The 15,523-nt window shown below is 34.0% G+C and overlaps 1 protein-coding gene across 1 annotated transcript; it reads right to left on the reverse strand.

The window, feature by feature from the left end:
- Positions 1–11,548: 11,548 nt before the first annotated feature.
- AGTR2 (angiotensin II receptor type 2) lies at positions 11,549–14,502 on the reverse strand. Its single transcript, XM_006917902.1, has 3 exons — positions 14,392–14,502; positions 14,183–14,244; positions 11,549–12,916 (listed from the first exon to the last, which is right to left on the reverse strand). Exon 3 carries the CDS (start codon positions 12,879–12,881, stop codon positions 11,793–11,795), a length of 1,089 nt encoding a protein of 362 aa, XP_006917964.1. The 5' UTR covers positions 12,882–12,916; positions 14,183–14,244; positions 14,392–14,502; the 3' UTR covers positions 11,549–11,792.
- Positions 14,503–15,523: the final 1,021 nt, after the last annotated feature.

A 15,523-nucleotide genomic window follows, 5' to 3' on the forward strand; every position in this document is an offset into this window, starting at 1 on the left:
TAGAAACCAACCCTACAGAAATGGGAACCTATGAATTACTCACCAAAGAATTCAAAATAATTGTCTTAAATAAGGTTAATGATCTATAAGAGAACACAGGTAAGTAACTAAATAAATCAGAAAACAATACATGATCAAAACAAGTATATAAACAAAGAGATGTAAATTATTAAAAAGAACTAAAAAAAAAAAAACCGAAAAAACAAAAACAAACAAACAAAAAGAACCAAACAGAAAGTCTGCAACTAATACAAAAAAGAAAATAAAAAATTCACTGAACGGGTTCAACACCCTTGATCAAGGAGAAAAATCGTGACTTTGAAGAGATGTTATTTAAAAATTTCAAGTTAGAGGAGTAAAAAGAAAAAGAATGAAAGTGAAGAAAGTCTAAGCAACTTACAGGATACCATAAGCAGGTTGATATATGCATTATGGGAATTCCAGAGGGAAAAGAGGGAGACAATGAAACAGAAAGCTTATTTAAAGAAATGATGGCCAAATACTTCCTAAATTTGAGGAAGGAAATGGATATCCAAATTCAAGGTCAAAGAACTCTAAGTAGGATGAAACAAAAGAGACTCACACCAAGACACAAACTATCAAAGTACTTAGAAATAAACTTAATTAAGAAAGTAAAATACTTGTATACTGAAAATCACAAAACATTGTTGAAAGAAATTAAGGGAGACATAATAAATATATCCCATGTTAATGAATTGGAAGTCTTAATATTTTAAAAATGTTTATACTACCCAAAGCAATCTATAGAGTCAATGCAATCCTTACCAAAACACTGACATTTTTTACAGAAATAATAAAAAGCAACCCTAAAATTTATATGGACTCTCAAAGGACCTCAAATAGACAAAACAATCTTGAGAAAGAAGACCAAAGTTGAGATCTCACACTTCCTGATTTCAAATTATATTTCAAATTCACAGTAATCAAAACAGCATCATACTGGCATAAAGATAAATTTAGAACAATGGAATAGAGAGAATCCCAGAAATAAGCCCTTGTGTACGTGGTCTACTGATCTTTGACATGAGTGCCAAGAATATTAAATAGAGAAAGGATAGTCTCTTCAACAAATAGTATTGGGAAAAGTGGATATCCACATGCAAAAAAATAAAATTAGACTCTAATATTACACCAAATACCAAATGAACTCAAATGAATTAGACCTAAATATATAAGACCTGAAACTCTAAAATTCCTAGATGTAAACCTAGAAAAACCTAAATATATAAGACCTGAAACTCTAAAATTCCTAGATGTAAACCTAGAAAAACCTAAGAAAATATTGACATTGGAATGGGCAATGATTTCTTGACTATGATACCAAAAGCTCAAATAACAAAAGAAAACTTAGACGAATGGGACCACATCAAACTTAAAAACTGTGCAGAAAAAGAAATAATGAACAGAGTGAAAAAGCAATCTACAGAATGGGAGAACATATTTATAAATTGCTTATTGGATAAGAGGTTAACAATCAGAATATATAAAGAACTTCAACTCAATAACAACAACAACAATAACAAAAACAAAACAAATGATTTGATTTTAAAAAGGTAAAGCACTTAAACAGATCTTTTCCAAAGGAGATATACAAATGATCAATCAACATTAAAAAGATGCTCAACATCACTAATAAGAAGAGAACTGCAAATCAAAACCAGAATGAGATAACACTTAACACCCATTAGAATGGACACTACAGAAATGAAAATAAATGAAATGAAATGAAAGAAAAGAAAAGAAAAGAAAGAAAAGGAAAGGAAAAGAAAGGAAAGGAAAGAAAAGAAAAGAAAAGAAAAAAAGAAGAAAGTAAGTGTTGGTGAGGATGCAAAGGAATTGGACTCCTGTGCACTCCTGATGAGATTGTAAAATTGTGCAGCCACTATGGAAAGAATATAGACATTCATACAAAAATTAAAAATAGAACTACCATATGATCCAGAAATTTCACTTCTGGGTATATATCTAAAAGAATTAAAAACAGGATCTCAAAAAGATATTTGCATATCCATCTTCATTGCAGCATTATTTATCATAGCTAGGATGTGAAGCAACATGAATGTCCATTGATAAATTAATGGATAAGAAAATGTGGTATATAGTTATAACAGAATATTATTCAGTCTTAAAAAAAAAAAAAGGAAATCCTGTCATATGCTACAACATGAATGAACCTTGAGGACATGTTAAGTGAAACAAGCCAATCATAAAACTTACTGCATGACCCAAGTTAAGTAAGGTCTTGAAAGTAATTAAACTTCATAGAAACAGAAATAGAATGGTGTTTTCTAGGGCCTGATGGAAGGGGGAAATGAGAAGTTGTTCGATGTATATCAAGTTTTAGTCATGCAAGATGATAAATTTCTATAGATATTTTGTAGCACAGTGTGCATGTATTTAAAATTACTGCAATGTACATTTAAAACTTAAGAGGGTAAATTACGCTATATGTTTTTTAAAAATTAATGAATTTTATTTTTTAGAACAGTTTTATATTCATAGAAAAATTGAGTAGGCTATATAAAGTCCAATATACCCCCTGTCCCCACATACCTCAACCTCCCCAACACTTGACATCTTGCATGACAGTGATACATTTATTACAATTACTGAACCTAGTTTGATACATCATTATCACCCAAATTCCATAGTTTATATTAGGGCTCACTCTTGATGCTGTACATTTTACAGGTTTTGAAAATATGTAGTTACATGTATTCACCACTGTAATATTATGGAATAGTTTCAGTGCCCTAAAAGTCTTCAGTGTTCTTCCTATTCATCTCTTCCCTTCTAATTCCTGTCAATCGCTGATATTTTTACAGTCTCTATAGTTTTGCCTCTTCCAGAATTTCATATAGTTGGAATCATATAGTATGTAGCCTATTCAGATTGGCTTCTTTCACTTAGTAATATGCATTAAAGATCCCTCTCCCCATGTCTTTTCATGGCTTCATAGCTCATTTTTTTAGTGCTAAATAATATTCCATTGTCTGGATATACTATAGCTTCTTTATCTATTCACCTACTGAAGGACATCTTAGTTGTTTCCAAGTTTTGGAAATTTTGCATAAAGCTGCTATAAATATCCATGAGCATATTTTGGGGGACATAGTTTTTAATTCATTTGGGTAAATACTGAGCAACACAACTGCTAGATCATATGCTAAGACCACGCTTATTTTTGTAAGAAACTGTCTTCTAAAGTGGCTGTACCATTTCCACCAGCAGTGTTTATGTTACTCGATATCCTCACAAACATTTGGTGTTGTCAGTGTTTTGAATTTTTCACCATTCTAATAAGCATAAAGTGGTATCCTGTTGTTTTAATTTGTAATTTCCTAATAATACATGATTTTGACACCCTTTTATATGCTTATTTGATATCTGGATATCTTTTTTGATGAGGTGTCTGTTCATACCTATGGCCCATGTTTTTATTGGGTTCTTCACTGTCTTATCGTTGAGTTGTCATGTGCATTTTTCTACATTAAAAAAACAAAACAAAAAACAAATAAGATAGTATCTGGCACATAATTAATTCTCAACAAGAAAAAAACAATAAAACAACACAATTTTTATTAATTCATAGAACAAGGTGATTGTAGATTTTATAGGAAAAAATAAATGTGCAAAAATATTACGTAATATACTTAAAAAGAATGTTAATAATGGAGCAATAGATATAATCATTAAACAATATTGATTTAGTCCATGAATTGATAGTCAGAGAATACTGAAGCAGTCAAATAAATACAGGAATATAATATATTAATTTGACATTCATAATATGAGGGAAAATTGAAATATTTCATAAATAAGTTTTGGAACAAATGGATAGCCTTCAGAAAAAAAAAATAAAGTTAGAATCCTTGAAATAAAATCTATTCTATAGAATAAATTTTTGCAAAAGAATAAAAGATTTAAACACAAAAATCTGACGGCACTAGATGATAACGCGGAAGAATTTTCTTATAATCTTCATGAGAGGATGACTTTTCTAAGCAGGTCTTAAAGTCCAGAAGCTATTAAAAAATAGACAACAAGTTGGGAGAAACATGGTGAAGTGAGAGACATCCCCAGATCTCTCCCCTTGAAACAACAACAAACTGAACATCTAAAACTCAACAAAAAACAGCCAAACTGCACACTAGTATGTTTGAGCATAGGATCTGCGAATAAGAGCTACCACAAGTCAGAAACCTGGGTGTCGGGCAGTGGACTGGGAGAGATAAAGAAGTTGCCTCTTGCAGCCACTGGAGCTACCTGTAGGAGGAGGGTTAAGAGAAAAGGTGTGTCCAGTTCCCTGAACAGACCTGCCTGGAAGTCCTGTGAGCTCCATGTGGCCGGGGGTAGGGTCAAGTCATCAGAGCAGAAAGCAGAGAAGAGGGACTGTAGAAGAATGAAAGTTGATTTTTACCAGCCCTGGTTGCATAACCGAGTCTGAGCCTCAGTCCCCAACCCCAAACTAAGAGGGCCCCTCTCCTCATACCCTAGGACACTGAACTCTGTGGAGCAACAAGGGAATCTGAATGAACGCTACCAAAACTGTCAATAACACTGACAGGAACTGAGACTGATCTCGGAAGCTAAGTAGGGTCAGGCCTGGTTAGTACTTGGATGGAAGACCACCTAGGAAGACTAGGTACTGTAGGTGTAAAAAATTTTAAAAAATAAGGGATCGTAAGCTGACAGGGTCCTTGCAATCTGTGAGGTCAACCAAGGGTGGCTTCGCCTAAAAAAGAAAAAAATGGTCAGAGGACCTCAATAGACATTTTTCCAAAGAAAACATACAGATGGCCAATAGGCATATGAAAAGATGCACAACATCACCAATCATCAGAGAAATGCAAGTTAAAACCACAATGAGATATCACCTCACACCTGTCAGAATGGCTATTATCAAAAAGTCAACAAACAACAAGTGTTGGTGAGGATGTGGAGAAAAAGAACCCTTCTGCACTGTTGGTGAAATTGCAAATTGGTACAGCCACTATGGAAAATAGTCTGAAGGTTTCTCAAAATATTAAAAATGGATATACCATGCCACCCAGCAATTCCACTTCTGGGTATTTATCCAAAGAAAATGAAAACGATTTGAAAAGATATATGCACCCCTATTTTCATTATTTACAATAGCCAAGATGTGGAAGCAAAATAGGTGTCCATTGATAGATTAATGGATAAAGGAGAGGTGGTATATGTATGTATACAATAGAATATTACTCAGCAATAAAAAAGGAATGAAATTTTGCCGTTTGTGACAACATGGATGAGCCTAGAGGGTATTATGCCAAGTGAAATAAGTAAGATAAACATAAACTTTTATTTTTTTAACTTTTCTTTTGTAAAACACTTAGTTTAAAACACTAACACTTTTCGTAGCAGTATAAAAATATTTTATTATATCTTTATACTATATTAATAGCTGTGAGTAATATGTTGCACTACAATGTTATGACTGTTACATCACTAGGCGAAAGAAATCTTTGAGCTCCATTATATCTTATAAGACTACTGTTGTATATGTAATCCGTCATTGACTGAAACGTCATTATGCAGTGCATAACTGTACACAATCACCCAGTTTGTTGCTTCTTATAAGTGGTTGATTATAAATATCCAATGATGATATCTTGATTATATATATTGCTAGATCATATCATGAACTATCAGTGCTCTGTTAACTACTAGCAGAGTCATTAGCATCTTTAAAACTAGTCTGATTAAAGAGTCAATTCCAGAAACCCCAGAAGCAATGCAGAAAACTCATATTTAAAATTCCGTTCCTCTAGAACCATTCTTGGTACCTAAATCTGTATTAGTCTGCTGGGAATGCCATAACAAAATACAATAGACTAGGTGGTTTGAACAACAAAAATTAATTTTCTCATAGTTCTGGAGGCTGAAAGTCCAAGATCAAGGTACCAACGTAGTCGAGTTCTCATGAGAGTTCTCCTTCTGGCTTACAGATGGCAGCCTTTTCACTATGTTCTCACGTGGCCTTTCCTTAGTGCATGCATGTGGAGAAAGAGAGCACGAGAGCGAGAGAAAGAGAGAGAAAGAGAGAGAGAGAGAGAAAGAGATTGTTTTCCTCTTATAAGGCCACCAGTTCTATTGGATTAGGACTCCATCCTTATGACTTTATTTAACCTTAATTACTTCCTAAAAGTTCTTCTCTAAATACAATCACGTTTGGGTTTGGGACTTTAACATATGAATATGGGGGAGACACTATTCATTCCATAATAATAGATGACCATTTCAAACTGTTATCCACAAATATCTCAAGTTGTTAAGATATCAAAAAACGCTGGAGTAGATTTTTTTGTTTGTTATGGGGATTATTACTTTAGTGGTAACAAAAGTAGAGTAAGTAGGGTTCCATTATTCAGAGAGAAGGATATAACTAGAAATTTTGAGACTTGGCAATGGTCTGGTTCCAACTTTCCAGGGAAATGGAGCTGTGCCAACTATATCCTATACATATTGGTATATTGAGCTCCAGTTTGCAGGGGGAGAGGTAATTGGTAAAGGCGTCTTTTGTGGGGAAGGGAATCATGAATTAGATCTTTTTCTAAGAAGTTCAAAGTGATTATAGTACGTCTTATGCACTGAGGTGTGACTTACTAATGTCATCAATCAAGAAGCAACATCAGCCTCACTACTCACTCACCCGTTTCCCCAACCACAGATACTCATTTTTATTGAGAAGGAATTTGAACTGTGACTTCAGCTTATAGGACAACTTCATTTAGGAAAGGAGAGAACTGGTTCCTGGAATGGCACGCTCCTCCTGCTGACTTTCTGCTAATCCTTCTTGGCTCCATGGAGATGCCAAACAAATAAAAATCTGCTTGAGACCTGGTCTACTGTGGCATGTGTTGGATATTGATGAGTGTAACACTGGGGTAAGAGGCTTCCTTTTTCTTTCTCTTACACCCTTATCAGATGGCTTGTGCACTTAGAAACTCCTTAAAGTGGACAGGAGTCTGCACCATATTACTGAACCATCTGTTCTCATGTGGACAAACTGATAAATAATGTAGCAACAATAGCTGAAGAAAATGGGTCAGTGGTCTTAACAACAGATTTTCCAATATTTTTTACCACTGGGCAACGGTAACCAGACATAATCTCTTGGATTGCTTAAAGTCATGAGTATTTGGGACTTATCATAGGAAAGAAGAACCCAACAAGAGAAGAAAGAATTTTTTTTAGTAAATCAGGTGGGAGTTTGGGGATAAAATATTTAAAATATTAAAAAAAAAAAAAAGTTTTGTGACAACATGGATGGACCTTGAGGGTATCATGTTAAGTAAAATAAGTCTGACAGAGAAAGACAAATACTGTATGACCTCATTTATATGTGAAATCTAAAAACCAACCAAACAAACAAAACAAAACTCTTAGATACAGAGAACAGAATGGTGGCGGTCTGAGGGGAGAGTAGTTTGGGAAGGGGTGAGCAAAATGGGTTAAGGTGGTCTAGAGGTGCAAACTGCCAGTTATAAAACAAATAAGTCATGGGGATGTAATGTACAGCATAGTGATTATAGTCAATAATATTCTATTGCATATTTGAAAGTTGCCAAGAGAATAAATCTTAAAAGTTCTCATTACAAGAAAAAATATCTTTTGTAACTTTGTGTGGTAGTGGATGGTAAATAGACTTATTGCAGTGATCATTTCACAATGTATACAAATATAAAATTATTATGTTGTGTACCTGAAACTAATGTAATGTTATACGTCAATTATACCTCAATAAAAACAAATTAAATATTTAACCCCCCAAAACAAAAGGAAATGCACCATAGGGTAATGAAGCATATACCTTATAGATAAAAAGAGACATAAATATGGACATGGATAAAGAAGTTAAAAAATAAAGAACATATATATAATCTGTGTCTATATTTATATTTTTATAATAATCTTACTTCATGTTAATGATTATCTCTGTAGCTAGTTTTTATCTATATAGTTAAATTTTTCAACAATGATAAAGTATTGATTCTTAATAAGAAATACATACCAATTATTTTTAATTTAATTTTTCAATTGTTTCTAATTTTAAAAAGAATTCTATCATCCCAGAAGAAAGAATTTCACAAGAAAGAATTTTCCTTCTGAAAAGCCTTGGTAGGTATGTTTGTGCAAGTGAATGCACCAATGTCTAAAAGGCTAGTCAATTCAGCCATAGGCCACTGGTCTTTTGCAACAGAAGTGATTACTTTTAGTGATGGCATCGGAATTTCTGTTATTACATGTGAATCATTATTGCTGATATAGTTTATCTAGGAATTAACAAAATAATTAAAGCTATATATTCCTTATTACCTCAACCTTTTCTTGTTTCAATCACCTCAAGAAAGCATATGCCCAGAGCCTGATTAATTCAGCTTGTCAAGTTTGGATTTTCTTTCTGTCGATCAATGAGTCCACCAAACAATTTCTCTGTCTCAGATCTTTGTAGGAAAAAAAAAAAAAAAAGAAATCGAAGAAAAGTCAAAATAGAATGTGCTTTCCTTCAGCTTGTCCCCTTATTTTGATACAGACCTCAAAAGATCAGAAAAAAAAGGCGGGGGGGGGTTCCCAAAACATGTATTCAGTAGATCTAATTTAAGGATATAAAATGTAGAAATAATTAATACTTGCCTTTCCATAATAAAAATACATATTCTTTCTGCAAACTGAGAGAGACAGATGTCTCCGGTAACCTTATTTAATCTCATTTCACAGAGCTAAAGTTCACGGCAACATTTTTGTTCCTCGAAAGGAATGTTTGAAGTTTCTGACTTATTTTGTGTATGAGGCACAGAGGGTAGCAGGGGGCGATGGTTACTTCATGTATTTCTGTACAACATAGAGCTCATGAAAAGGGCAGTGGAGAACCAGGAAGAAAGCCCTATCCATCTGCCTCTGCTCTATTTCTCCATAACTGCAAATATACTGCCTGCCTAGAGCTCATGTATTGCTATGGTCAGGAATGTGCAGGCAGTGAGGTTAGGGGAAAGGTTGGAGGACTGAGCAAGACCATGTCTGAAATATCTGCTTGGCAGCCTAGGATTCATATTTCAACTATTAAATACCCAGGTCATCTGTCAGTGCCAAATTTAAAGATTAGTAAGAACTCATTGTGGCTCAGTTTCCTTATTTGCAAAATGTGAATAACTGAGTCATTATGGGAATAAAATGGGGTCATGCGTATAAAATACAATAGTAATACTCACTTAATAGTAGCTATTACTTGTTAGTATTATGTGGTTCTTGGGCATTGTGTAAGTGAGGTAAATAAAAGTGGGCTCATGGAAAAGAAAGGGAATTAGGTAATACTTGAAAAAATGGCCAAATAAGAATACAGCTTCATTTGTTATCTGAGAAGCTTACCTAAAATTTACATTTTCAAAGAGGAAAGAGGACATTTATACCTTTGCACATTCTTGCAGTTAGAGTTCACATGTTCAGGCACCATCTTCTCAACTGACATTTCTTCTTAGTTCCAGGAAAGACCACTGGAGTTCAAGCCTCAGAGAGTACTTAAGGCTCAATATTGGGCTCATATGGAAGTAGAGGCCAGGATTAAAATCCCAAGAGCTGGGGAAAAGATTCTCCTCATTAAAGAAACTCCCAGAGGAGGGAGGGGTTGTACTATAATTAGTATAATAATCATTATTGTGGTAGAGAAATTGACATGAATTGAATGTTGAAAGCTGAGTAAGTGGTCATCAGTTGAAGAGAGACCCTGGGGTGGAGATGATTGGAGGGGTGTTCAGGAAGACAGAGTTGTGTGAACGAAAGCAGAGAGGCATGAAAGAGCATCAGATCTTTAAAAAGCAGTAAGTTCTTTTGTGAAGCTTGAACAAAGAGTGCAAGAGAGATGGCAGAGAGAGAAAAAAACAAAAAGCCAGAGAGGCTGGGAAGGATCAGGTCTCCCAGGGTCTTATAGAGCATGACAAGAAATCTGGACTTTGTTTTTATAATGAATGAGAAATTATGACTGAAAACTCACGAGGGGGAAACTAGAAGAGTATGGCAAGAAGCCAGATAAGGAATGATGGGGGCTGAAACTAAGAATTATCAGTGAAAATTATAAGAAGGATGCAGATACAAGAGAAGGTAAGAATTTATATTTGAAGGTAGTTAAAATAAAAGTAAGCACACGTAATTGTCCAATTAAAGATTTTATTTATATGACGTGTTTTACAAAATTATTTAAAATATGAAGTCAAAGTTGGTTATACATTTAGCTATTTTATTAATAATAAGTTACATAAAATTAAGACTTTCCCAGTGGAGCAAGAGGATTCTTCCATCTATAACCCTGGAACCTGGCAGAGACACTAAGCCTCAGAATTTATTTCTACCTCAGAGGTCAGCATTAGCCTAGGAAGATCTTAGATACACTGATGTAAGGCTGGTACAGAATGAAATCTCTAACTTCTAAAATAAGGATTTATATTCTAAGTAAACTCTAGTAACTCAGTCAGTTTCAGGTACTTCTCTAATTTATGAGTTCTAATTATTTTGAGAAGGACATCTATTGACCAGCAATTGATTTAAAAGAGTTCCACAGAATCCTATAAATCCTGGAACAAACAGCATTTATAGGTATAGGTTAAGACTACCCCATGGTCTGTATTTTTAAAAGCCACATTGCATTGCCCTGACAGGTAAGGTTTTGCATAACACCAAAAGGTGTCATTTGCTGGGTCCTTTGGTCCTCCTTGGGTCTCAAAATTCTATTCTGACATAACTTTTTCCTATGCCAGTTAAGGATTTACTACAAATTAAAGAGTTAAAGAAGCCACCCAAATATTTTGGGAAGCAACCTAGAACCAAAACATCAATAGTAAAAGTCAAGTCAACTTTCTATATATCAAAGCACCACATCTAAAAGATCAAGGATGTAAAAAGTGACCTTTTACATTTTAAAACTCTACACAGTGTTTAGTTATTGTTTATAAAAAATCAGAGAACAGAAATCTACAAACAATAATTAAAATAGATGATAGTTTTTTAAAGTGTTTATTCAGTGTTTAGTGAACACTCAAGTACTTCTTAATTACAAATCTAAGTTACTATACATTTAATTTTCCATAACTATAAAACTAAGCTAAAACGTAGGAGTATATGTGATTTAATCTATGCTTCTAGCCTTACTCAATATCTGAAATATAAACCTGTGCTCAAGTGAAATGTAAAATGATTATTATTTATAATATTTTTAAGTAGAAAGCATATGCTTTGAGCCTGAATAATCCGGTACTGGTCTATTGTAATATACTTCATTTAAAAGTGCTGATGTCTCTTAGCATAATGTCTTGTAAATAATGCAATGAGTTAAAAGACTGGCCTTAGTTGAAGAGGAAAGCCTGATGAAAGTGGATATAAAAACCAACAACAACAACAACAACAAACTCCAGAATTTGTCAAGAAGAAATCTGAAACCCCAAATAACCATTCACAATTTGTTATTGATTTTAAATTGAGATAAATCCTCAGTTGCTTCTAGGTTATGGATGTCTGCCCAATGACAGTCTTGTACCGATAGACCAGAAAAAAAAAAAAAAGAGAGAGAGGGGGGGACAATTCCTGACAGTCACCGGAGTATAAAACTTGCAGTTGCATTTGGTTTCCTGTTCTAGAAGAGTGAGAAAAGATTACATTAAGGGGAAAAAACTGATCTTACTAAAGCCATTAAAAGATAATTCAAGGGGACTTCAAACCAAGTAGCCATGTTAATAACATGTATTCCACTCTTATGTTTAAGACACAAAGGTCTCCTTTTCTCTAAGAGAACTGCTTTTTCGGCATGACGCACTCTTTCTCTTGCCTTGGAGCCAAGTAATTGGAACGCTAAACACACCACGGAGCTTCTGTTGGAACTGGTTTCCAACAAAACAATACAAAAAGGGATTAACACAGCTGTTGGTGAATCCCAGGAGGATGGCAAAAGGAAGTGTCAGGTCAATGACTGCTATAACTTCACAGCTATTAATGACACCCATCCAGGCCAGAGCATCCAGGAAAGTCAGAACATGGAAAGGAAGCCAACAAATGATGAATGCCAAAACAACAGCAGCTGCCATCTTCAGGACTTGGTCACGAGTTATTCTGTTCTTCCCATAGCTATTGGCCTTCAGTAAGTGTTTTCTGATTCCGAAATAGCATGTTGCTATAAATATTAAAGGAATAATAAAACCAAGTATATTTTTCATTAAGGCAATCCCAGCTGACCATTGGGCATATTTCTCAGGTGGGAAAGCCATCATGCAAGCATTCACTCCTAAGTAGTCAACGGTTCTGACATCTCGAAAATAAAATGTTGGCAATGAAGACAGACAGGCCATACACCAAATAAGGGGAACTATATAAGATGCTTGCCAGGGATTTCTTCTTTGAGACAAAAAGGGATAGATGACAGATTGGTACCTATCAACACTCATGCAGGTGATAAAAAAAATGCTTGCAAACATGTTCAGGGTCAGGAAAGAACCAAAAACTTTGCACAGTACAGGTCCAAAGAGCCATTCATATCTGTAAGAATAATAGGTTGCCCAGAGAGGAAGAGTAGCCAAAAGCAGTAAGTCAGCCACAGCCAGGTTGAAAATGTAAATGCTGGAAACCTTTTTAGGGCCCTTTTGACAACAAAACAGTGTGACCACAATAGTATTGACAAGAAATCCAATCACAAAAATAATGTAGTAGAGAATAGGAATTGCATCTAAATGCTTATCTGATGGCTTATGTGAACAGTTAAAAGCAGACTCATTGCCAGAGATATTCGCAAGTCCAAAGTGAAGACTGCTGGTGACGTTTTTGCTGATGGTGGCAAAGGTGAAGTTGCCTGTCATATTGAAATGTCAGCAGCAACTAATTTTTACTCCTTCTGTGGGCAAAAAAATGGAATTCTCAGAATACATACAGAGTTTAGAACAACATTAGGTCATTAGCATTTTTAAAATTTGTTGAAAGCAAAAAAGGTAGGTGATTATAGAAAACATTAGAAAACAGAACCATGCCTAATGAAATAAGAATGGATTTTACTTTTTGAAGAAGAAAGTTTTCTCACTAGTATAAAGAAGTTAAGACATTTCAGTATCAGGAACTAAAAATTCTGAACAAAACCACATTTTTCCCATCCTTTCTATCATATTTTTAAAAAGTTTAAAGAAAATTAATGTTTCAAAAGGTTAGCCAGAATAGGAAATTTGTGAAACAAATAAGAATGAACTAAGTAAAAGTTAATATTTCAAAAACATTTGAGCACATATCTCAGTCTGTATAATTTCTAGAAACCATGCTGCTGCCTGCTATTGCATAGAAAAATGCCTTATTCAAGTAGCTAATTACATACAATTTCATTACAGCTATGAAAAATATAAGTAATATAAGCTATGGGGAAAAATAAGTAAGTGCACAAAAAACTAAAAGAGAATATGCAAAAGAAACATTGGGATGGGGGTATATGATTGGATTTTACTAATTAAAATATAATTCATTTAGTTCTACTTTTCCATTGGTTTCACAATAATAATATAAATAAGAGGAAGTTACAGAATGTGTGCTTATTTCTAAAAGTCCCATATTCGCATTTTAATAGAAACTACTAGTTTTAGATATAGATATTTAAGTTTAATCTATTTAAAATAAAATTTTTTTTTTCAAGTAGGAAAAGAAAAGGAAAAACTAGCCAATCTGATTGAGGGTCAAATAGAAATAGTTTTGATTGCTCAATAAAATAAGAATTAAACATAAAAAATTAATTATGATATAATTGTATCATTTTTCCTTTGCCACTTTTTCAGTTTAGCACAACTAAGTAGTAACATTGCTACATGGCTCTCAAATGTTATAATCAATGTTTCATTTTTTGTGATACCGGTTTTTGTTTTTTGTTTTGTTTTGCTTATTTAGTAGCAACATTGTTTTAAAACTAAAGAAAAGTAGGTGAAGGTAAACACAATAAGAATTAGACTAGTACTTTACAGTGTTTGAAAACACACATAAATAAACTACTCAATGAAAATATAATCACCAAAGAATCTCCTAATAAACAGCGAAGTATCATTTTTATCTAAAGCTCATTCTCTCATAATCTTGATCTAATGAATTAACATAAAAGAATCTAAAATAAACCCACTTGAAGACTTACTGGTTGTTGGAGTTTAAAAGTTAGTTGTCATAAATCAGCTTGTCTAGTTCTTAAGTGTACTCCTGTAAGAGAAACAGCGGTTAAATAATTTAGTTTGCAAATGCAGTATTAAAATACAGGAAAAAGGTAAAGTTCATCTATAGCAAATATTTTCATTTAATATATGTTCTACTTTCCCAATAGAATATATATACCTTGTGCAGACCTACCTTAAAAACTCAGGCTGAAGAATGCTTTTAATTCTGTGCTTATTCGTTTCCTTAGACTCGAGACATAATAGCACCAGATTTCTGGTTTCCTTCTTATATGTTCAGTCTGTCCACTGGGAGCCTTCAACCTACATAATTCTAGGGCTGACTTATGGACACTTGCCAGCTTTCCAGAGGGATTTTTTTGGGGGGTGGGAGGGCTGAAACACATTAATCTGAAATTCTCACTGTCTCCAATCATAACAGTTCATTCAAATAAATCTCACACACACAAAAAAATGAAGTTTCCACAAATGTGTTAGAGAATTTCAAAGTCAGTGGCTTACTTTAAAAGAATGTAATTATTTGCAGAATTTTCTCTTTCTTTTTCCCTGATATTGGCAATCTAAAACATATTAAGAAGTAGAGACTAAGAAATTAATTCTAGAAGCAGTCTTTGTCCACCAGCATTTTTTGCAGCCTTCATTAGTTTTTGAAAAATTTATTCCTGCTTATTAGAGAACAGTAGCAACTTGACTTGAAGTCTATGGTTTCTAAAAGTTCTCTTTTGCTTTAAGCAATTTCTGTTGGCTTGTTGCTGGAAGGGTGATGATAGGAAGGATATAATTTTCAGGTCTTGGAAAAGAGGTATTAACATTTAGTGCTCCCTTTCATATATCGCTGTTATATTTGTGGTTTAAGTACGAAGCACACAAGGTGAAGAAGGAGTAGGCAGCTACTGTGGCCCAGATCACATTATTTTGTTTTGTTTTTTCTCGTGGGAGCAGGGATGATCACCTTTACACAATCAGTCCAATAGAAGCAAGAGTGGCAAAAGGAAGAAAAAAAAAGGTAATGGTAGTGATAATACCAGTTGGTAATAAACATTATGTGCCAAACACTGTGCTAAGTGCTTTATACTCAATAATTTAATGGAGAGGCAATATAGTATACTGTAATGTGCATGGCCTCTGGGATCCAACTACCTGGCTTCACAACTTCAGCTATACCACTTAACTAATACTATGACCTTGGCCAGATTACTTTCTTTCTTTGTGTCTGTTTTCTCATCTGGGAATTGGGGATGATGTTATGAAAATTAAATGAGTTAATATATATGAAGTGCTTAAAACTGTGCCTAGCATATGGTAGG

Source organism: Pteropus alecto, unplaced genomic scaffold, assembly GCF_000325575.1.
Source record: "Pteropus alecto unplaced genomic scaffold, ASM32557v1 scaffold718, whole genome shotgun sequence".
In the NCBI taxonomy this organism is placed as follows: Eukaryota; Metazoa; Chordata; class Mammalia; order Chiroptera; family Pteropodidae; genus Pteropus; species Pteropus alecto.